This window comes from Cyprinus carpio, chromosome A23 (assembly GCF_018340385.1).
Source record: "Cyprinus carpio isolate SPL01 chromosome A23, ASM1834038v1, whole genome shotgun sequence".
NCBI lineage: Eukaryota > Metazoa > Chordata > Actinopteri > Cypriniformes > Cyprinidae > Cyprinus > Cyprinus carpio.
Window position 1 is genome coordinate 20,756,012 of NC_056594.1, and position 23,391 is coordinate 20,779,402.

At 42.5% G+C, this 23,391-nt stretch overlaps 3 protein-coding genes across 3 annotated transcripts in view; 2 read left to right on the plus strand and 1 right to left on the minus strand.

Annotated features, from left to right (window-relative positions):
* LOC109048457 (kinesin-like protein KIF1C) overlaps positions 1 to 1,362 on the plus strand; it is a 16,475-nt gene extending 15,113 nt beyond the window's left edge. Inside the window, 1 exon segment of the mRNA XM_042713819.1 lies at positions 1 to 1,362. This exon segment is cut by the window's left edge and continues 1,844 nt beyond it. The gene's annotated coding sequence lies outside the window, so the exon portion shown is untranslated.
* Positions 1,363 to 5,912: 4,550 nt separating this feature from the next.
* LOC109048456 (proteasome 20S subunit beta 6) lies at positions 5,913 to 9,369 on the minus strand. Its single transcript, XM_042713920.1, has 6 exons — positions 9,213 to 9,369; positions 7,286 to 7,353; positions 7,078 to 7,209; positions 6,874 to 7,003; positions 6,651 to 6,795; positions 5,913 to 6,113 (listed from the first exon to the last, which is right to left on the minus strand). Exons 1-6 carry the CDS (start codon positions 9,306 to 9,308, stop codon positions 5,986 to 5,988), a joined length of 699 nt encoding a protein of 232 aa, XP_042569854.1. The 5' UTR covers positions 9,309 to 9,369; the 3' UTR covers positions 5,913 to 5,985.
* Positions 9,370 to 9,454: 85 nt separating this feature from the next.
* Positions 9,455 to 15,249, plus strand: LOC109048180 (trafficking protein particle complex subunit 1-like). Its single transcript, XM_042713934.1, has 5 exons — positions 9,455 to 9,585; positions 9,778 to 9,876; positions 14,721 to 14,791; positions 14,868 to 15,006; positions 15,088 to 15,249. The coding sequence occupies exons 2-5, from the start codon at positions 9,778 to 9,780 to the stop codon at positions 15,214 to 15,216; spliced, it is 438 nt and encodes a 145-aa protein (XP_042569868.1). The 5' UTR covers positions 9,455 to 9,585; the 3' UTR covers positions 15,217 to 15,249.
* Positions 15,250 to 23,391: the final 8,142 nt, after the last annotated feature.

A 23,391-nucleotide genomic window follows, 5' to 3' on the forward strand; every position in this document is an offset into this window, starting at 1 on the left:
TTGAGTGTAATAAACTGAGCCAGATGATAACAACTGAATTACTTAAATCAAGAACCAGTTCATTGAAACGAACCAGCTGAATGAAATGATTCACTGAAATGATTCAGACTAGAGGAGAGAAATGAGAAACACAAAAGTGTGTTGGGCTGGAACAAGTTTATGCTGATGACAGACAGCTGTCAATCACCGATGATGATGAAAGTGATATAGAGAGTTCAAAGGTCAATGTAATGGACATGTGGAATAAAGATGCAAGTTGTGTGAGTTTTAGGGTTGATGTTTTTTAGGATTTCTGTGGGTTTTTTTTAAGTTGTGAGTGAACATGCTGATGATGGATGTTTTAAACTTAATCAGATGGCAGAAATATTTTGACTATTTATTTGGAATATGATTCCTGTGCCTTTGTGCCACAGACAGTCGTTTGATCCAATTCAACATTATTTTTGAGTGGCAGATTTAAATCAGTCCTGCTTATGTGAGGCTGCAGTGATGCATCATGCTGGATGCTCAGAATCTCAGTAGAGAATCGCACTGAAGATTCCCACTGGAAAATCTCACTGGACATTCCCATTGTAGAGTCTTACTGGAGAATCCCACTAGAGATTCTTAAGAAGTTTCCCACCAAAGATTTCTACTGGAGAATGAGTCTCACCGGAGATTCCCATTGCAGAATATCTCTCTGAAGAGTCTCATTGGAGATTCTTAAGAAGAGTCTCACTGGAGAATCTCTTTTTGAAGAGTCTCAATGGAGAGTCCCACTGGAGAATCTCTCTCTGAAGAGTCTCACTGGAGATTCCCACTGGAGAATCTCTCTCTGAAGAGTCTCACTGGAGATTCCCACTGGATAATCTCTTCTTGAAGAGTCTCACTGGAGATTCCCACTGGAGAATCTCACTCTGAAGAGTCTCACTGGAGATTCCCACTGGAGAATCTCTCTCTGAAGAGTCTCACTGGAGATTCCCACTGGAGAATCTCACTCTGAAGAGTCTCACTGGAGATTCCCACTGAAAAATTTAAGAAGGGTGTCAATGGAGATTCCTACTGGAGAATCTTAAGAAGAGTCTCACTGGAGATTCCCACTGGAGATTCTTAAGAGTCTCCCTGGAGATTCCTACTGAAGACTCTTAAGAAGAGTTAGAGCTCACTGGAGATTCCCACTGGAGAATCTCTCTCTTAAGAGTCTCAATAGAGATTCCCACTGGAGAATCTCTCTCTGAAGAGTCTCCCTGGAGATTCCTACTGAAGACTCTCAAGAAGAGTCTCACTGGAGATTCCCACTGGAGAATCTCTCTCTGAAGAGTCTCACTGGAGATTCCCACTGGAGAATCTCTCTCTGAAGAGTCTCACTGGAGATTCCCACTGGAGATTCTTAAGAGTCTCCCACTGGAGATTCTTAAGAGTCTCCCTGGAGATTCCTACTGGAGAATCTCTCTCTGAAGAGTCTCACTGGAGATTCCCACTGGAGAATCTCTCTCTGAAGAGTCTCATTGGAGATTCCCACTGGAGAATCTCTCTCTGAAGAGTCTCAATGGAGATTCCTACTGGAGAATCTTAAGAAGAGTCTCACTGGAGATTCCCACTGGAGAATCTCTCTCTTAAGAGTCTCAATAGAGATTCCCACTGGAGATTCTTAAGAGTCTCCCTGGAGATTCCTACTGAAGACTCTCAAGAAGAGTCTCACTGGAGATTCCACGGGAGAATCTCTCTCTCTGAAGTCTCCCTGGAGATTCCTACTGGAGAATCTCTCTCTGAAGAGTCTCACTGGAGATTCCCACTGGAGAATCTCTCTCTGAAGAGTCTCATTGGAGATTCCCACTGGAGAATCTCTCTCTGAAGAGTCTCAATGGAGATTCCCACCGGAGAATCTCTCTCTGAAGAGTCTCCACTGGAGATTCCTACTGAAGACTCTTAAGAAGAGTTAGAGCTCACTGGAGATTCCCACTGGAGAATCTCTCTCTGAAGAGTCTCACTGGATATTCCCACTGGAGATTCTTAAGAGTCTCCCTGGAGATTCCTACTGAAGACTCTTAAGAGTTAGAGCTCACTGGATATTCCCACTGGAGAATCTCTCTCTGAAGAGTCTCACTGGAGATTCCCACTGGATAATCTCTCTCTGAAGAGTCTCACTGGAGATTCCCACTGGAGAATCTCTCTCTGAAGAGTCTCACTGGAGATTCCCACTGGAGAATCTCTCTCTGAAGAGTCTCACTGGAGATTCCCACTGGAGAATCTCTCTCTGAAGAGTCTCACTGGAGAGTCCCACTGAAAAATTTAAGAAGAGTGTCAATGGAGATTCCTACTGGAGAATCTCTCTCTGAAGAGTCTCAATGGAGATTCCTACTGGAGAATCTTAAGAAGAGTCTCACTGGATATTCCCACTGGAGAATCTCTCTCTGAAGAGTCTCACTGGAGATTCCCACTGGATAATCTCTTCTTGAAGAGTCTCACCGGAGATTCCCACTGGAGAATCTCTCTCTGAAGAGTCTCAATGGAGATTCCTACTGGAGAATCTTAAGAAGAGTCTCACTGGAGATTCCCACTGGAGAATCTCTCTCTGAAGAGTCTCACTGGAGATTCCCACTGGAGAGTCTCACCAGAAATTTTCACTGGAGATTCCCACTGCATCCCGTCAGACAGAGAGAGCACTTGAATATTCAGAGACACACGGGAGGCTGTTCTTGTGTTTTGCATCATCATGGTAACTGCGTCGCAGGTGGGTGGAGTTATTACTGTGAGATATGACATACTCAACTAGCACAGGAGCTTTTCTGACCGTGACCTTTAACACTTCTGGACAATCGGCTGATTATGTTTTGATGATGACGACGATGTCTTTTATTTACACTATTTCCTGCCGTAATATGACGTTTATTTAGTTTTGTTTGCCTTCTTCAGTTTGATTATGATTTCACTGAGTAATGTGTGTTTGTGCAGTCATGTATGTGTGCGAGGAATCCGCTGAATTCATTTGCACAGACACACACATGCACTGTTCACTCTGTATGTGTGTGTTTTGTTTGAGGTTGACATTGACGTTGTTTCCAACATGATGAACCTCAAGTGTCTCACTGGACACAAGCTGCCGCTTCTGTTTCTGCTCTTCCGTTTGTTTTATTCTTGGTTTTGAGTTATTTTTGAGTTTTAAAAATGGTTAAAAATTGCAAAATGTCAATAAAGGACAATGTATAAAAACGACAGTGTTTCTGGTGTTCTGAAGTCTGTACGTCTTAAATATCTAGACGTTTCTGAGTCTCTTCTGCTCAGTAATGCTGTGTTCACACCAAACGCGAATAGAGCGTCAAATTCGCGGTATTGAGTGTGTTGTTTGATGTTTTAATATTTTGAGATCATTCGCTTCATTCGCGCGTGAAATTAACTTCACAACAGACGCGAATTCGCGTCATGGGGGGGCTTCACGCAGCATTTTCAACCACCATTTTTATTCGGATAATTTTCAAAATATTACTGTTATCGTGTCATGAAATGTAGTTTTAAAAGTATTTCAGGCGAGAATGTAGTTGTTTTAAACTGAAATATGCGGTTTATTTATAAAGACAGCGTCTATTTAAAAATGTGTTTCGTCGATTTTCGGAGACAAGCTCCATGCGATCAGCGGGAACTCAGTGATCATGTATCCGCCGAGAGCAGCCTCACCTCGGCTAGACCTTCTGACATTTGCAGCTGGCTCTGATGTCTCTTCAGTAGTTCAAGATAAAATATAATTCGTTTGGGGTAAATCTTATCTTTGGCCTTTATTCAATTAATCTATTAATATGTTTTATATATATATAGGTCATTTTTATTCCTGTCTCTATAGAAATATGAACTTTTGTCATATAGCTCCGGGTGACTGCTCACTGACAACATCAGTCGTTCCTCCATGTTGAATGAGTGACTCCTGAGCAGGCTCCTGATTGGTTAACGCGGTGCGAATTGACGCAAAAGTTAAAATTTTTCAACTCGGGCGGCAGACGCGAATTCGCGTCAAACACATAAATGCACAAAAGCACCATTCGCGCATAACGCGCGTATCGCGCCAGACGCTCAATTCGCGAATGAGGCGAATTCGCGTCTACCGCGCCGCGCTAAACGCCTCATTCGCGCCGCGAGACCTCCAGATGCGTGTAAACGCGTCTTTACATTGACTTAACATTGAAATCATTCGCGCCAGACGCTCTATTCGCGTTTGGTGTGAACGCAGCATAAGGCTGCATTTATTTGATCAAAAATATAGTAAAAAATTTTGAAATGTTATTACAATTTAAAATATCAATTTTCTATGTGAATATCTGTTAAACTGTAATTTATTTCTGTGATCAAAGCTGAATTTTCAGCATCATTACTCCAGTCTTCAGTGTCAGTTTTTTAACAGCATTTAGTTGGAATACAAAATCTTTTGTAACATTATAAATATCTTTACTGTAACTTTCGATCAGTTGAATGCATCCTTGATGTTTTTTTTGTTGACAGAAGCTCACATCTGTTTCTCTTATATATCTGCAGATACACATTTATTTGTTGTTTTATCATTGTTTGCTGAAGACGGGCATTTTAACGATAAAGGTAAAAAAAAAAAGAAAAGAAAAAAAAAACAGACCACAATATGACAAAGGCTTTAAAATGCAATTGAACAAGCAACAACATCATTTCACAAGAAGACTGACACGGCAGCGTTCATATTTCATTCAGAACATGTAGAGGTCCAGTTCTCTACTCAGATATATTGTTTAACTGCTAAAGATTTCAGTTGGTACAGAAATTACCATCTTCCAGGAAACTAGTTTTTGTACCCAAGAAAAGCTCATTGTGGGAACTGATGAATATATGCTCATATATGGAGAGGTGCTTGTGTTTGACTCTGAGTAAGAGATAGAGCTGTGACTCCAGCTGAAGATACGCTGGTCTCCATCCAGACCAGAGGAAACCGGCTTCACACAGACTCATGCAGCTCCGCAGACGCCAGTGCTCAGAGGTACTCATATATTACTCTCTAGTCTCCTCATGTCATGTTTGTGTGGCGTAATGAAGACAATCTCTATACAAAACAGTACTGTCACTGTTAATATATTTTATAATGACAGTTATTTGTTATAAATTATCCATTATAAAATAACTTATCTGAAGAAAAGTTCTTTATATGTTGCGTAAAGAACATAAAGGCAATTTTAAAGACCATTAAGATTTTTTTGTATTGTAATGTTTATTTCACGACAGGAACATTAAAGTACTAAATGTTAATTCTTCGATAGCAAATAATCTTCCTGTCACGACGCACACTTAAAAGTATATATTATTGTTGAGTTTGGGGTCGGTAAGATTTCTAAATGTTTCTGAAAGAAGTCTCTTCTTCTCACCAGGGCTGCATTTATTTTATTAAAAATACAGTAAAATTTGTGAAATATTATTAGAATTTAAAACAGCTGTTTTCTGTGTGAATGTGTGTTAAAATGTAATTTATTTCTGTGATGTGCAGCTGTATTTTCAGCATCATTACTCCAGACTTCAGTGTCACGATTCCCAAATTCATATAGAGGTCTGGAAAATTTAATATAATTCTTAGTCACCTTTGAAAATGTTAAATCGTTGAGTCGTTACATTAATGTCTACAGTGCTTTATTAAATACAGATCGCTTCAAAGCATCTTTACAGTAATAAAAAGGAAAATAACACTTCATAGAGTTATGAGACTAATTCAATTTCAGCCATAAGGCATTCTTAAAAACATTGTTCAGTTGGTTCCATTCCACTCAAATCAATCTAAAGGTGATGTGATCATGTAACACAGACGTGCAATATTATAACTGAAATGTTTCCCATTTCTCTAGCAGATAGTCCTGCTCCAAACAGCTCTTTATTTCATTAAAACGTTTGGATTTTCAATCTTTCAGTAAAGCAGCCAGACACCAAACAGGTCGACTGAAGTCTTGTTTATTGGAACTTTGTGTGGCGAACATCTAGAGGAACACTGTTAGGTTCTGATGAAGTTCAGACGGTGGAGAACTTGGGTAACTGGTTCCCGAGGATGACCTGCCTCTCCACACCCTGCTCCGAGATGACCGCCAGTCTGACCACTCCCCCGCTGGAGCCGTCCCTCTCCATGGCCAGAGTCAGCGCTGCACACACACGGACAGACCGGTGAGACCAGCACACACACACACACACACACACACACACACACACACACACACCTCGACTGCTTCGGGAAGCTCTGAAACCTTTGTGAATCATTTGTTTGAATCAATGATTCAAAGCATGTATCAAACTGTTAAAACAAGGCTTCGTTTCGTCACAACTCTTTATTTTGTGAAGTTATATAATAAAAAGGAATTATATTAGTTAATAAATCACTGATTAACCAAAACCCACATTAATCAAATCAAAACAAGCCCTGAAAAGATCACATATTATATAGAGACATCATATTTAATAGTATCAAATGATTTGTTTTTTTTGTGTTTAATAGATTACACTTCCAATTGGTTTGTAAAAGCTTTTTCTATGCATGTTTGAGCTGAGTTTTTCAAATCATTTTGACTAGTGTGTGGAGCCTCGAAGCTTTAGTTGCAGTTTAGAGAGAAAAATCAGAATTGTGAGATGTTGAAAAGCTTTTTGTGTATGTGTGTGTGTGTGTGTGTGTGTGTGTGCCTGACCTTCTGCAGTGAATTTGAGACACTCCTCTTTGCTCATAGCAGGTTTGTAGTTTGAATCCACGAATCCGTAGATGTAGCTGCTGCCGGATCCTCCGACCGACACCGGCTGTCTGGTCATCATCCCTCCGACCGGCACCGTGTACACCTGAACACACACACACACACACACACGCTCAGGTGAGCCGCATCAGTGATTCCGACCCGTGCTCCTGCTGAAGCGTACCTGTCCACCCCTCCGTCTGTCCCACCCGGCCACGATGATCCCGGCCATCAGCTCCTCTCTGTAGCGGTAGCACATGTCCCGGAACAGACTGGCCGCGGTCTGCACCAGAGGAGCCTCGTCCAGCTCGATGCTGAATGAGAGACAGAAGACCAGAGTTAGAGCTGGACGAGCGCCGGACGTCCCGTGGCGGGAGCGCCGCTGTACCTGTGGAAGCCCAGCTGGTAGGTGACGGCGTCAGCGATGGCCTGCGTGTCCGCCGCCGAGCCGGAGCGGCAGCAGAAGATCCGCTCGTGGATGGGGGTGAGTTTATCCGTCACGCGGTTGGCGATGTAAGCGCTGCACAGATCACATCAAGCAGTTACACAGAGCAGAACCATCAGCTAAACCAACAGAAGCGGTCCGTGGCTCTCACCCGGTGGTGGTGCGGGAGTCAGCGCCCATCACCACTCCTCCGTCAAACTCCACCGCCATGATGGTGGTCTGAACACACACACACATTTTCGTCACAGTACACTGAGGAAGCTTTTATCCACCACAGACCAGAGCGATTATGAGGAGTCCAGAATGTGTAAATATAAAAATATAAACTTGCAGTTTTTTTAGAAAAAAAAAAAAAAGTTTGGAGAAAACTCAGAGCCCAAATTTTTAAATACACACTCAGATGCTGGGATGGGGGGGGGGGGGGATTGATCATTAGATTGTCACATTTTTTGGAAAAAAGAAAAAAAAAATGAGAAAAAAAATTAATTAAAAAGGACAAACTTTGTGGAAAAAATTAACAGAAAAAAGTAGTCATTAAATAAATTAAATAAATAAATAAATAAATACACAATAAAAAAGTAAATTCTAAGTCCAGATGCTAGGGGCAACAACAACAACAAAAAAAAAAACGTTACATTTAAAAAAAAAAGGGCAACTGCTAGAAAAAGTCTAGTGTGAGATTTTTTAAAAAGTAGCAATTTTGAGAACAAAGTATGAATTGAGATAAAAGTATCAATCTTTTAGGAAGAGTCACGTGTGACACAAACACAGATATCAGAAAAAGTCAAACTTCAAACATGTCCAAAACAAAATAAAGTTAAAATAAATAAACAAATAAAAAGTTTTGAGAAAATTCATAGTGCACAATTTGAGAAACAAACAAACGAAAACAGAACTGTATGATAAAAAGTCGCAGTTTTTTTTAGAAAAAAATACAAGTAGAAAATGATGAAAATTAATAATTTTGAGAAAGTATGACAAACAGATATCAGAAAAAGTCAAGTGTGAGATAAAAAAGGTGCATTTTGCAAGAAAAAAAAAAGGTAATAACTACGATATTAAAGACAGTATGAATCGTGAGACACAAACTTGCAGTTTAAAAACATTATCAGAATTAAAAACGATACTTTTGGAGTGAAAAGACCAGGCTTTGATAGTAAAGCCGGTTTAATTCTGTACTATCATCTAGTGTAGTGAGAGCTTCGTGAATGTCTGTAAGAGCTCGTGAACAGAGCAGAGTGTAGTGATGGGAAGTTCGGCTCTTTTCAGAGAGCCGGCTCTTTTGGCTCAGCTCCCAAAAAAGAGCCGGCTCTTTCGACTCCCGAACGGCTCTTAATTGAGGATTTTTTTTTGTAGGCCTTTATTTTACCATAATTTTGCAAAAATTAATGGTTTGTGTGTTTGAAAACCCTTTCATGTGCAGTATTTTTATGAGAATCCTTATAATTGCCTAATTTTGTGCATTTATTTTGTTACACAACCATTCTTTTGTTTGTTTTGTTTAATATTTTAATCAAACATTTTATTGCACAAATTAACAACAAAACAGCAAATAAATCCACAGAACAGAACTAGAACCAAACTCAAGCAAACAGTATTAATGTCCTCAGTGAAGATTGGCATTAAAAAAAACAGATGCCTCAGCTTTGATGGACTGATCCTATTTCTTCTTTCTGTGATTATCTGCCCTGTTTCACACCCCCTCCCCCTCCCCCTCCCCCTCCCCCTCCCCTCTCCTCTCTGTTTTTACATAATGTTATGATCCCATATCCTCACATCTAATTGGCCGCAATGCGATTGCTGACCAATCAAAACAAAGTTCTGCCTTGAGGTAAGCGGCGAAAGGAAAAAAAACTGGGAGCCGGCTCTCACTCGATGCGAGCCGGCTCTTCTGATTCACTACAAGCATCGGCTCTCAGAGCCGCATCTTTTGCGCATGACACATCACTAGCAGAGTGTAGTCACGCGAGTCTCACAATCTGCTGCATCATTCACCACACAATCACCAAACTAACGCGTTTCTACTCAGCAGAACTCGGTCACTTGAGGTTATTATCAGAGCTATAACCGCTACTCACCCCGGTGCTGACTTCTCTCTGCGTCCAGTCAGGATATAAAGCATTATAATCGTTTAAAGTAGAAACGCTGGAAGGAAACTGCAGCATTGTAGCCATCTTTACTCTACAGCGTTACTGAAGGACCCCGCGGCAGGAGTCCGCACACGCGCCTGTCTTAAACGATCGTACACGCCTGATAGACTACAAAACACAACCGCGGTGTGCATTACAGAGTTTAAACATTTATTATTACTATTACTATTATTATTATTATTATTATTATTATTATGTTCGTTTGAAGCAAATTTGATTGATTTATTATTATATGGAGTTTTGATAATTATTCAGGCAGCTGTCGCGTCAGTTTCAGTTTAGGACAGACGCCGCGCGGAAGGTAAATAAATAAAGAAATCCATCGATATTTAGCATCATATGAATTAAACACAACAGAGATGATCGAAACTATATATATGTCGTTTTTTAATAATAGTTTCTGTGATCGTGGTGTTGAGCAGAATGAGGTTGTGATATTAAACTCTCATCATCATCATGAGTGTGATCTTGTGATTGCTGTAATCTCTCTCAGATGACTGTTCATAACCTGTACATATTCGATCGCAATGGCAGCTGCCTGCATTACAGCGAGTGGAACCGCAAGAAACAAGCCGGGATCTCCAAAGAAGAGGTACACACACATACACAGACACACACACATACACAGACACACACACACACACACATATATATACACACATACATACACACACACACACATATACATACGTCATATGTACACAATATACACACACACACACACACACACACATACACACATATATACACAATACACACACACACACACACACATATATACACAATACACACACATACACACACACACACACATATATATACACACACACATACACACACACACACACACACATATATACACACATATACACAGACACACACACACACACACACATATATATATATACACACACACACACACACACTTCTTTCTTTTCTTTTCTTGTTCGTCCATCACAGTTGATGATGACCATGGCACGTTTTGTCATTTTATTGGGTTTTGATGAGTGCGCAGATGGCTGAAGAGGCCAATCCGAGCCCGGAATTCCCTGTGGCACACTGGACAGGTCAAGGAAGATGTAGAGCTCTGAGGTACAGCCACATGTCCTTCCTTAGTAGATTTGCGCTGCTGCCTCTTCAAGATAGCACAGGAGCTTCTCCTGCTCTCACAGAGGACTGCACCGTCATGGACTTTTCTTCTCCAGGCAGGTCGGTCCTGTGCTAGGGATTCCCAGCTTTTCAGATCGAGTCCAAAGCTCTTCAGGGAAGCTTTAAGGGTATCCTTGTAGCGCTTTTTAGGGCCACCTTGTGCACGCTTGCCATTTTTCAGCTCGCCAAAAAAGACTTGTTTTGGAAGTCTCACGTAGGGCATTCTGGTCACGTGCCGTCCATCTAAGCTGTTCCTTCGCAAGCATGGTGTAGATGCTAGGGATATTTGCCTTGCTGAGGACTTCCGTGTCAGGGATTTTGTCTTGCCACTTGATCCTCAGCAGTTTCCTCAGACAGCTCAGGTGGATATGATTAAATTTTTTGGCATGGTGCTGGTAGACTGTCCAGGCTTCGCACCCATACAGAAGAGTTGGTAAGACAACGGCCCGGTAGACCTTCAGTTTTGTCTCCTGCTTGATGCCAGTCCTTTCCCATACCGAGTCACGTAGACGTCCCAAAGGCTGCGCTGGCCTTGACAATCCTGATGTTAACTTCATCATCTATGTGCACAGCACGAGACAGTGTACTACCAAGGTAAGTAAACCTGTCAACGGCTGAAAGCTTTTGCCCATTCACAAAGATGGTTGGCTCAGTGTAGGGTTTCCCAGGAGCAGGTTGGTATAGGACTTCAGTCTTCTTTGTGCTGATTGTTAAGCCGAAGTTATTGCAAGCTGAGGAGAGGTGGTCCATACTGTCCTGTAGATCTTTATTTGAGCCAGCAACCAGAGCACAGTCATCAGCAAACAAAAGTTCTCGAACAGTGACTTCCTCCACTCTAGTTTTGGCTTGCATCCTGCGCAGTTTGAATAGCCCACCGTCAAAACGATAGATGAAGTTAATCCCAGTGTTGTAATTCTGGAATGAGTCTTGCAGCATGGCAGAGAAAACCATGCTGAAGAGCGTTGGCGCTAAAACGCAGCCTTGCTTCACCCCGTTTGTAATTGGGAATGGATCAGAGAGTTCTTGCTGATCTCTGACGCTGGCCGTCATGCCATCATGGAGATTGCGCACAATACCAATGAACTTGTCTGGACACCCATACTTAGCCATGATTTTCCATAGGCCCTCCCGGCTGACTGTGTCGAATGCTTTTGTTAGATCAACGAAAGCCATATATAGATCAACATTTTGTTCTTGGCATTTCTCCTGTAACTGCCGAGCAGTAAATACCATGTCAGTGGTTCCGCGGTCTTTTCTGAAACCACACTGACTCTCAGGTAGCAGACCCTGGTCTAGATGGACAATTAGGCTGTTCAGAAGAATTCTTGCCAAGATTTTGCCAGCGACTGATAGTATGGAGATGCCTCTATGGTTGTCGCAGTCCTGCCGTTTGCCTTTCCTTTTATATAGATTGATTATAATAGTATCCTTAAACTCCTTGGGAACGGCTTCTAATTTCCACATAGCCTGGAAGACGTCGGTCAGTTTCTCGACTAAGCGAGGCCCTCCAGCCTTGTAAATTTCTGCTGGAATGGCATCGGACCCTGGAGCTTTGCCTGATGAGAGAAGTGTTATGGCTTTGCTGATTTCCTCAATGGATGGTAGAAAAGCCAAGGACTGGTTTATTTCAACTTGAGGCAATCTCGCAATTGCCTCCTCATTTATGCATGATGGCCGATTGAGGACCGCGCTGTAGTGTTTGACCCACCTTTCAAGTATTTTGTCCTTCTCCGTAAGGAGTGTTGTTCCATCTAAGTTCAGAAGAGCTGAAGTTCCTGAGTGTTGCGGACCATAGACCTGCTTGAGTGCATTATAGAGGCACTTGGTGTTGTTACTGTCAGCGTAGGATTGAATCTCCACAGCTTTTGCGCACAGCCAGGCATCTTGCATGACTCTGAGTCTCTGCTGAACAATCCTTCGAATGTTGAGAAAGGCAACTTTCTTTAAACTTGAGCTGCTGTCATTCAGATATGCTTTATGCAGGCGATGTTTTTCGTCAAGGAGTACTCGGATTTCTGCATCGTTCTCATCAAACCAATCTTGATGTGTACGTAATGGAACACCAAGTGATTCAAGGGCTGTAGAATGCAGCACGGTCTTGAGAGCAGTCCAGTCTGCCTCAACGTCTGTATGCTCGAAGCTTAGAGACTCCAGGTGATGGTCTAAAGCCTCAACAAATGCCAGCCTGGTGTGTTCCTGTTGTAGGCGAGTGATGTTAAGACGCTTGACACATCTTTGTCCTTGTGGGCGTCTGCTAGGCTTAATCCGAATGTTAAGTTTGGAAATAATGAGACGATGGTCAGTCCAACATTCAGCACCACACATAGCCTTAGTCACCCTGACATCGTGCCGGTCACTCCTCCTCACGATGACGTAGTCAATCAAGTGCCAGTGGTGTGAACGAGGATGCATCCATGAAGTCTTCTTACGCTTTGGTAGTTGGAATATCGTGTTGGTGATGAGTAGGTCAAATTCAGAGCATGTTTGCTGCAGTAGAAGACCGTTGCTGTTACATTTTCCAATACCATGTGCACCTATGACTCCATTCCATGATTGATGGTCACTACCAACTCTGGCGTTGAAATCACCCAGTATCAGAAGTTTATCGGAGCTGGCTGTAGCAGCAATAATGACTTCCAAGTCATTATAAAACTTGATTTTGATCTCGTCAGAGTTGGTCATGGTAGGGGCATAGGCACTGATGATGGTGGCCGCCTTTTTACCAAATAGGTGGAGCTGTAAGGTCATTAAACGGTCGTTTATCCCCTTGGGTTGGCTTGCCAGTTGGTTGACCAGGTGATTTTTTACTGCAAAACCAACACACCAGCATCTCGTCTCTCCTCCTGGCCTCGTCCTCTCCAGAAGAATGTGTAACCTGCACCCACTTCAGTCACTTGTCCAATATCGCCCAGTCGGGTCTCACTAAGGGCAGCAATATCCACATTATATCTGGCTAGCTCTCTGCCCACGAGGGCGGTGTGTCTCTCAGGTCTTTTTGATCCAGATGTGTCCATCAAGGTGCGCACATTCCAGGCGCCAACAGTGAGTGGTATCACTTTGGTCTTTTTCATTTTGTTTTTTTTTTCTTTCTGTTTTTCGACCGCAAGTACGGGATCCCGCCAGCTGCGGTAGGCTGGCCAGGATTTTTTTGAAGCAGACAATGTTTAGGGTACCTTTTCTAACCCTTTCCTCACTACGGAGGTGAGCAGTGTGATCCTGAATAGGGCTGCTCAGTCACTCAGGGTGCTGCCGGACTTCACTGCTGCTTCGGTCCAGTGAGGGAACGACCAATATCCTGAGCCGCCTGCGTGCAGGTTTGCGGCTACAGCTTCTAGCATATCCGTGCCTGCTGCTTCGTCGCTCACCCATCGCCACAGGACTTGGATGATGACGATGGTAAGAAAAAGTGCCATGACTTGCGCAGAGAACTTGGATTTAAGTGAGGGTGATTTGCGCAGCATTCACCCTCACTCTCTCGACCAGCCACATCTGTACCCAGTGGCAAGACATAGTCAAGACGACTGGAGATGGTCCTGGTTGCAGTAGACGGTCCAAAGACCCATTTAGGTGGAATTTCCTCCACCAAGGGCTCCACGCGCCCAAGCTCAGACAAGCTGAGTTTTCCAGGTTAGTTTAACCGCCGCCCGGGGTTCGGCGTTAGCAGCTGCTGACTGTACCGACTCACCAGGGATGTTGAGCCTGGTGTGCGCCTACGGTAGCAGCTAGAGGGCAGGGCCAGATGTAACAAGCCTGAAGCACAACTAGCTGGTCAGACACCAAACTCACTCACACTTTCACTCACACTTACACACACACACACACACATATATATATACACACACTCACACACACATATATAAACACACACACACACAAACACACATATACACACACACACACATATATATACACACACTCACCTACACACATATACACACACACAAACACACACACACACACACACATATATATATACACACACTTACACACACATATATACACACAAACACACACACACATATACACACACACACACACATATATATACACACACACACACACACACACACGCTTTACATAGTTTCTATGTAACAACAACAACAGCTCATGAGCTACAAAGCATATGATGTTTATTTTATCTTTCTTGTAATGTTGATGTTCCTCTCTAATCCCCTGTTTGTGTTAATATTATTCCATGTACACAGAGAAGCGTGATATTCCTCACAGGTGTGAATATCTTAGAGATGATTGTGAGTGACAGTGAAGTGAATTATTGTGTTTCGGCAGGAGTTTAAGCTGATGTACGGGATGCTGTTCTCCATCCGCTCCTTCATCAGTAAGATGAGCCCGCTGGACATGTATCCTCCCTCTCGTCACAGTGTGTGTGTGTGTGTGTGTGTGTGTGTTCATGTTCTCCTTGACTCATTGCTTTAGGAAAGACGGCTTTCTGGCGTTCCAGACCAGCCGTTATAAGCTGCATTATTATGAAACTCCAACAGGAATCAAACTGGTGCTGAACACAGACCTCGGCGTGCCGAACTGCAGAGACACACTGCAGCAGATCTACAGCACTGTAAGACACACACACACACACACACACACAGTACTCTCTGTGTTCACTCTGGTGACTGTCTCTGGTTGTGTCCGTCTGCAGCTGTATGTGGAGTACATCGTGAAGAACCCGCTGTGTGTGCTGGGCGAGTCTCTCCAGAGCGATCTGTTCAGCAGTAAACTCGACTCTTTCATCAGAGCGCTACCGTTCTTCAGCGTCCGCGCTGCCTGATCACAATAAACATCCGCTTCTATTTATACCCAACATCTGCTTCCTCTAGCACAGTTCTTTTGTTAAATATGACTTTTCATTATTTGAAGACTTTGACTCATTAATCAAAATGAATTGAAAAGATTCCTCAAGAATTAATCAAGAAAAAAAAAAAATTCCTTTTTTACCTAATGACTTTTGTGTGTGTGTGTGTGTGTGTGTTCTCGGGACATGATGGTAAAGATTTCACCAAGTTTCATTTTTAATTTGCCACTCACCTTCTTGTTTATTGCCGTTTATAAAGCTTTTGGAGATTTAGTGCAGAATAATGTTCAAAATTGCATTTATGTGATGTCTGATCTGATCGAAAAAATTATAAAAAGGTGAATTGACTTGTTTTTGAAAAATACTTATGGAGATTTCATATATATTTTTTAATATATATATATACACACACACACTCACACACACACACACTCACTCACACATATATATATATATATACAGTTGTGCACATAAGTTTACATACCCCTTGCAGAATATGCAAATTGTTTATAATCTTAACAAAATAAGAGGGATCATGAAAATGGCATGTTATGTTTTATTTAGTACTGTCCTGAGTAAGCTTTTTCACATAACAGATGTTTATATCCACGAGACAAAAGAACTGAATTTATAAAATAAGAAAAAAAAAAAAAAAGGTTTACACTTTAATGATCCACAACGGTCTTTGTTTTGTGATGGTTCATGAACAGTTAAACTGCCTGCTGTTCTTCAGAAAAACCCTCCAGCTCTTGCACATTCTTTGGTTTTCCGGCATCTTCTGCATATCTGAACCCTTTCCAGCAGTGACTGTATGATTTGGAGATCCATCTTCTCACTCTGCAGACAATTGAGGGACTCATACATAACAATTGCAAAAGGTCAAAACATTTACTGATGCTCAAGAAGAAAACACGATGCATTAAGAGCTGGGGGGGTGTAAACTTTTGACCTGAATGATGTGTAAATTTTCTTATTTTGATTAAAGATATTTTTTTCATTCATTACTGCACTTCAGAAGCTACATAAATACTTATATGTTTCCCAGAGGGAAAAATAAGGACAATTTACCATGATCATCCCATTCAAAAAGTTTTCACCCCCCTTCAGGGGCGGACTGTCCCTCCGATGGCCGTCAGCCTGGCTCGTTCTTCATCAAAGAAAAAGTGTCAGATTAAGTGATGTTGTTGGCTGACAAAAGGGGGCGCTAATGCAGTTTATTTTTGCTTAAAATAAACAGTGTTGCCAAGTCCACTTGGGCTACTTTAACACTTTTGCCAGGGGTTGTTTTTCATGTCCACGGGTTGAAAAACGACCTCAATTTGGAAGTGTAAAGATCTTGGAGGTTGGGCAGGGTGGAACCAATAATTTTCTTAGCAGTCCTGACTGTCCGTTGTAGTCTCTTGATGATTTATTTGGTAGCTGAGCCAATCCAGACAGTTTTGGATGCACACAGGAGAGACTTGATGGCGGAGTAGAACTGTTTCAGCAGCTCCTGTGGCAGGTTGAATTTCCTCAGCTGGCGAAGGAAGTACAACCTCTGCTGGGCCTCTTTAGCAAAGGAGTCAATGTGACCTCCTGTCTGTAAGCAGACTCGTCTTCATTGTGGATGAGGCCAATGATGGTTGTGCCATCTGCAAACTTCAGGAGCTTGACAGAGGTGTCTTTAGAGGTGCAGTCATTTGTAAACAGAGAGAAGAGCAGTGGAGAGAGCACACATCCTTGGGGGGCTCCAGTGCTGATCATGAGAATCCTGGATCACTAACTGCTGCCTGTCTGTCAGGAAGCTGGTGATCTACTGACAGATGGAGGTGTGTACAGAGAGCTGGGTCAGTTTGGCTGAGAGAAGGTCAGGCATGATGGTATTGAAGGCCAAACTGAAGTCCACAAATAAGATCTTTGCGTAATTCCCTGGTCTGTCAAGATTTTGGTGAACATAATGCAGTCCAATGTTGACTGCATCATCCACAGACCTGTTTGCTCTGTAGGCAAACTGAAGAGGATCCAGCAAGGGTCCAGTGATGTCCTTCAGGTAGGCTGGGACCAGTCTCTCAAATGACTTCATGACCACAGATGTGAGAGCGACAGGCCTGTAGTCGTTAAGTCCAGTGATTATGGGTTTTGTGTGGACCAGAATGATAGTGGAGCATTTGAAGCAGCAGGGAACATCACACAGCTCCAGTGATCTGTTGAAGATCTGTGTAAAGATGGGGCCCAATTGGTCAGCGAAGACCTTTAGACAGGCAGGTGAAACACCATCTGGGCCTGAAGCTTTCTTATGGCGCTTTTCCACAGCATGGTACGGCACAGTACAGTTCGGTATAGTTCACTTTTGGGGGGTTTTCCACTGGGTACATTACCTGGTACCGGGTACTGTTACTCCATTTCAGTTACTAGTTCAGCCAGCTGTTGCAGCGCTGCGCTAATGCACACGTCCGGAGGGATGTAGACATTCACAAGAATGAACGAGGAAAACTCCCCGCGGTGAGTAGAAAGGTTAACAATTTATGAAGAGTGCCTCTAAGTTAGGAGAGCATATCTTTTTCAGTGTTGTTAGTGAGGTGAGGTGTGTAAGTGTGGGGCGTGAGAAGGTATTCACAAAGCCCAGCTTGACCGTTTGACCGGGAGGGCTTCTAGAAGTATCCAACGAGAACATGAACGCTCGCAGTATCGGACGGATAAGCCCCACCAGCTAGATGGAAGGAAAGTTCTTGCATACTGCTCGAGATTATACGAGTGTGAATTGGGATCGAATTTAGCCGTTTGACTGGGGGGGCCTCGCAGCATCTGATGCTTGTGGAATCAGACAGTTAGGCCCCGCCTGCAGTCGAACAGGGGTGCCCACTGCATTTGGTCAGGGAGGGCTCGAAGTGGGCTGGGACACCCGGAAAGACCGCTCGCTACCTCCGAACAGGGAGTCCTCCATGGCAACACAAACATGGGCGTCCAACAACGTCTAATAAAGGCAGGCTCTCACTGCTATTCGAATGGGAGGGCTCAACCGGTGCTTAAAGAGGGGGAACTGAGTCCGGCCCCTGAACGGGGAGCCCACACTGCATGCAAACTGGGGAGACTGAAATTTTCCATTCCTGTTTTTAAATCCCACCTGAAAACGTATCTGTATTCCTTGGCTTTTAGATGAAATGTATGTTTTTTTATGTAAATGTGTTTTTGTATTGATTATGTATTTTTTAAGTCATTTCTTTTTATGCTCATAATCTCTATATTTATTTGTATATGTACAGCACTTTGGCATAGACTAGCTGTTTTAAAATGTGCTATATAAATAAACTGACCTTGAGCTTGACCTAGACCTTGACTGTAGCAAATACTAAACGAATTACAACATGTTTATAGTAGCATGGATTCGGTGAGCCAAAGGGTTTGTTTGAATGTTCGGACTGGAAAGTGATGACAGTCGGGGCGCAGGTGATGGGAATGAACTATTTAATTGATTAGGGCTTGGTATGCGTTTTTTGATGTGGAAATGGCTGATCTCATGTAGGTTTTAAAGGCTGTGATCAGTGTCAAAGGCTTCCCAATAAATAGTCATGGCCTAGTGGTTAGAGAGTTTGACTCCTAACCCTAAGGTTGTGGGTTCGAGTCCTGGGCCGGCAATATCACGACTGAGGTGCCCATTTATCAGAAAACAGATTATGATAAGTATAGAAATGGCTACCCTCATAAGACAGCGCAAGCTCAGCTATGATGGAGAGATAATCGTTTAGCTCATGGCATCTATGGGGAAAAGCGGTATAGCAGCTGAATGCGATACAAAATTCAGCCAGTCATAGTATGTTTGAAGAACTCTGCGTATTGTTTTTTAAAGTTACAGATATATCACCGCAGTCCACCTGGTGATCAGACTCTACTGGAGGAAATAAGGACAATAAAGAACCCAAATCCACGTGTGCACCTGCTAGGATTTGGGCTCTGATATTGTTCGGCACTGGAGGAAGTTCTGAGGCGACAGCATTTGGTGGAGCTGGTTGTGGAGTTGCTGTGAAGAGAGAGAAATGAGAACAAGCATGTAGAGAATTACTCAGAGGTAGGGGAGCCTGGGCAACATCCGCTTGCTAAGACCTTATAAAAAATTTGAATAATTCTGGTTTATTTAATCTTCTTGAAAATTTGACATCTGAATTTATCAGGGATTGTCCTTTAACCGTCCCTTTCACCATATCAGGGATATTTGGATGAACCGGAGTGGGAGTTGACATGGAGGAAGGTGGTGGGTGTTTTGCCGGTGGGGAAGAGGAGGGTTTTCGGCATCTTGGCGTGCGTGGAGTGGATTGTGTGAGCCGGCGGCCCCTATTTGAGGACTGGGGATCAATGATGTTGACCCCTGGAGAGGGAATATTCCTTGTGGCGGCAGTTTGCCATAGAGACTCGGCGGTGATGAAAGAATCATCATCAGAAGGAAAGAGCTCTATCTCGGACATGACGGCATAAGGCAGGGCCAAATGCTGTGAAACTTGTTGTGGGACAAAGGTGAGAGACTGCTACATATTCAGATTTTCTCTTGCGCTGATTGATTGATTATCTGAACATGCTCCTCCGGAACTTTGTTACGTAAACCTTCAAGTAAATTTGTATATGTAATGTAATGTAATAAGTATTTGTAATGTATATTGTGTCTATGTACAGTCATGGCCAAAAGTTTTGGCAGTGACATAAATTTCGTGTTTTGCAAAGTTTGCTGCTTCAGCTGTTGTGGTGTTCATTCACATTGTTTCTAGATTATTGTGTAGAGTGATCGAATGCATTTAAAATAACTGCTAAAAGCTTCATTGGCCAAAAAAAAGTTACTTTTCACAAAAAATAGAAAAAGACAAAAAAAAAGAAATTTCACTGTTTTTTTATCCTGACACAAAATGACCAGCTAACATTAATTGACTAATCATATCATTAGCACGTGAAAGTGTGAATGAGTACTAGTCAGGTGAAATCACTATCATACTAATTAGATTGTAAGAGCAGACTGATTGCTATAAAAGGAACGAAGAAGCGCTTCCAATCATTGTGTTCTTTTAGCAATGGTTACCTCCAAAGAAACATGTGGCGCTATGATTGCAGTGCATCAAAATGGCCTCACATGCAAGGAAATTGCTACGAAGAATATTGCACCTAAAAGAACCATTTACTGGATCATCAAGAACTTCAAGGAGAGAGGTTCGACAGCAGTGAAGAAGTCTTCAGGATGTCTCGGAGTGTCCAGCAAGCACTAGGACCGTCTCCTCCTGTGGAGTCCGCTATGGAATCGTGTCTCCAGCAGTGCAGAACTTGCTCAGGGATGGCAGCAGGTTGGTGTGAGAGCATCTGCACACACAGTGAGGCCAAGACTTTTGGACAACGGCCTGGTGTCAAGAAGAGCAGCAAAGAAGCCTCTTCTCTCCAAGAAAAACATCAAGGACAGACTGAAAGTCTGCAGGAAATACAAGTATTGGACAGGAGAAGACTGGTGCAAAGTTATTTTCTCTGTTGAAGCTCCCTTACGACTGTTTGGGACAACTGTAAAATCTATTGTTCGGAGAAGAAAAGGTGAGCGCTACCATGAGTCCTGTGTTGTGCCAACAGTGAAGCATTCTGAGACCATCCATGTGTGGGGATGCTTTTCAGCTAAGGGAGTGGGGTTTCTCATAATTCTACCCAAAAAACACTGCCATGAAGAAGTGATCCAATCAAACAAATAATACAAAAATATTTTATTTGTCATTTTATTTATTGAGAAAAATGATGCAGTGTTATAAATCTGTGAGTGGCAAAAGCATGTGAATCTTTGCTTGCACTATCTGGTCTGACCCCCCTTTTGCAGTGTTTTGTAACTGCTGATCAGTCCTGCATAACAGCCATTAGGTATTTTTTGTAGGAATTCCACAGTGCAGAACCACTTCAACTCTGTGATGTTGGTGGGTTTCCTCACAGGAACTGCTTGCTTCAGGTCCTTCCACAACATTTCAATTGGATTATGGTCCAGACTTTGACTCGGCCATTCCAAAACATTAACTTTGTTCTTTCATTAACCATTCTTTGGTAGAATGACTTGTGTTCTTTTGGCACTTTTCCACTGCATAGTATGGCATGGTATGGCTCGGAACCGTACCGTTACCAAAACGTGACGCGTAAACTCTGCTGATCACGGATTGGCCTGAGAGAATCGTCACTGAACTTGCGACACAAACACAAAAGAACTGCTAGATTTAAATCAGCACAGCCAGCGAAGGATCGAATGCAACTGTTTTGAACGAGCTCACCTTTTTTAACAACCAAAAAGTTTTGTTGTCTGTTGCAGAAGAACAGACGTTCCTCTCATTGACAGCAGAGGAGTGGATTCAGTGAGAGCTTGATGGGGCGACACGGAATGAAAAAGGTTTTTTTTTTTTTTTTTTTTTTAGGAGTTGTGGGAAGTAGAGGCAGCGCAACTATAATGATGTGAATAATCCCGCCCACTCTAAAGTGATACTACACTACAGTGGAAACACAAACCGTGCTGTTCTGTACCGTACTGAGCTGTGCTGAGCCAAGTCGTACCACGCAGTGGAAAAACGACATTAGGGTCATTGTCTTGCTGCATGACCCACTTTCTCTTGAGACTCAGATCTCGGACAGATGTCCTGAAATTTTCCTTTAAAATTGGCTGGTATAATTCTGAATTGATTGTTCCATCAATGATGGCAATCCGTCCTGGCCCAAATGCAGCAAAACTGGCCAAAACCATGACACTACCACCACCACGTTTCACAGATGGGAAAAGGTTCTTATGCTGGAATTAAGTGTTTTTCTTTCTCCATACATAACACTACTCATTTAAACCATAAGGTTAGATTAGTTACATAAATAAAAAGTTACATCTGTCCACACAACATTTCTACAAGAGCCCTCTGGCTTGTCCACATGATCTTTAGCAAACTGCAGATGGGCAGGAATGTTGTTTTTGGAGCACAGTTGCTTTCTTCTTGCAACTCTGGCATGCACACCACGGTTGTTAAGTGTTCTCCTAAAGACGGACTCACGAACATTAGCCAATGTGAAAAAGACATTTATTTGCTTAGAAGTTACCCTGTCGTCCTTTGCAACCATTACACAATCTGTTTGACTGTGGATTTGGGGAGTTCAAACTCTTTGGAGATAGTTTCGTAACCTTTTCCTGCCTGATGAGCAACAGCAACTATTTTTCTAAGGTTCTCAGAGATCTCCTTTGAGTCACTTCCACAAACATGATCTGACTTGATAGATCCCTGTTCTCTATATAAAACAGTACAGGCAATGACACCTGATAGTCATCCCACTGATTGAAAACACCTCTGAACATAGTATTAAAAATAATAATAATAAAAAAATATAATAATTTAACTTTAAAGTGGCAACACAAACTTCTTAGAATCAGAAAGAGCTTTATTGCCAAGTATGCTTGTGCATACAAGGAATTTGTTTTAGTGACATAAGCTTCTAGTACACAGAGACACCAATAACAACACAGACCAAAAAAAACAAACAAACAAACAAAAAAACCACCCATGTTATTAGACAAATATTGAAAAATAAGTAAATTGTATGAACAGTTGTGCTATAGATGATAAGGGAATAGAATAGAGTAAGATGCAGAGATGTACTTGGATGGAGGTGGTTACAAATAAATATAAGGTTATTGCACATTATTGCATAAAGTGGGGAATATTTAACTGTTCATGAGGTAGATTGCCTGGGGGAAGAAACTGTTCTTGTGCCTGACTGTTCTGGTATTTGCGGCTCTGAAGCGCCGGCCAGATGGCAAAAGTTCAAAAAGGGGGTAACTTGGATGTATGGGATCCAGAGTGATTTTATGAGCCCTTTTCCTCAATCTGGATGTATACAGTTCTTGAAGGGTGGGCAGGGGAGCACCAATAATCCTTTCAGCAGTCCGAACCGTTCTCTGTAGTCTTCTGATTTTGTAGCTGAACCAAACCAGACAGTTATTGAAGTGCACAGGACAGACTCAATGACGGCTGAGTAGAACTGTTTCAGTAGTGTCTGTGGCAGGTTAAACTTCCTCAGCTGGCAAAGGAAGTACAACCTTTGTTGGGCCCTTGGGCGAACAATGGAGTCAATGTGATTGTCCCACTTCAGGTCCTGAGAGGTGGTGGTTCCCAGGAATCTGAATGACTCCACTGTAGT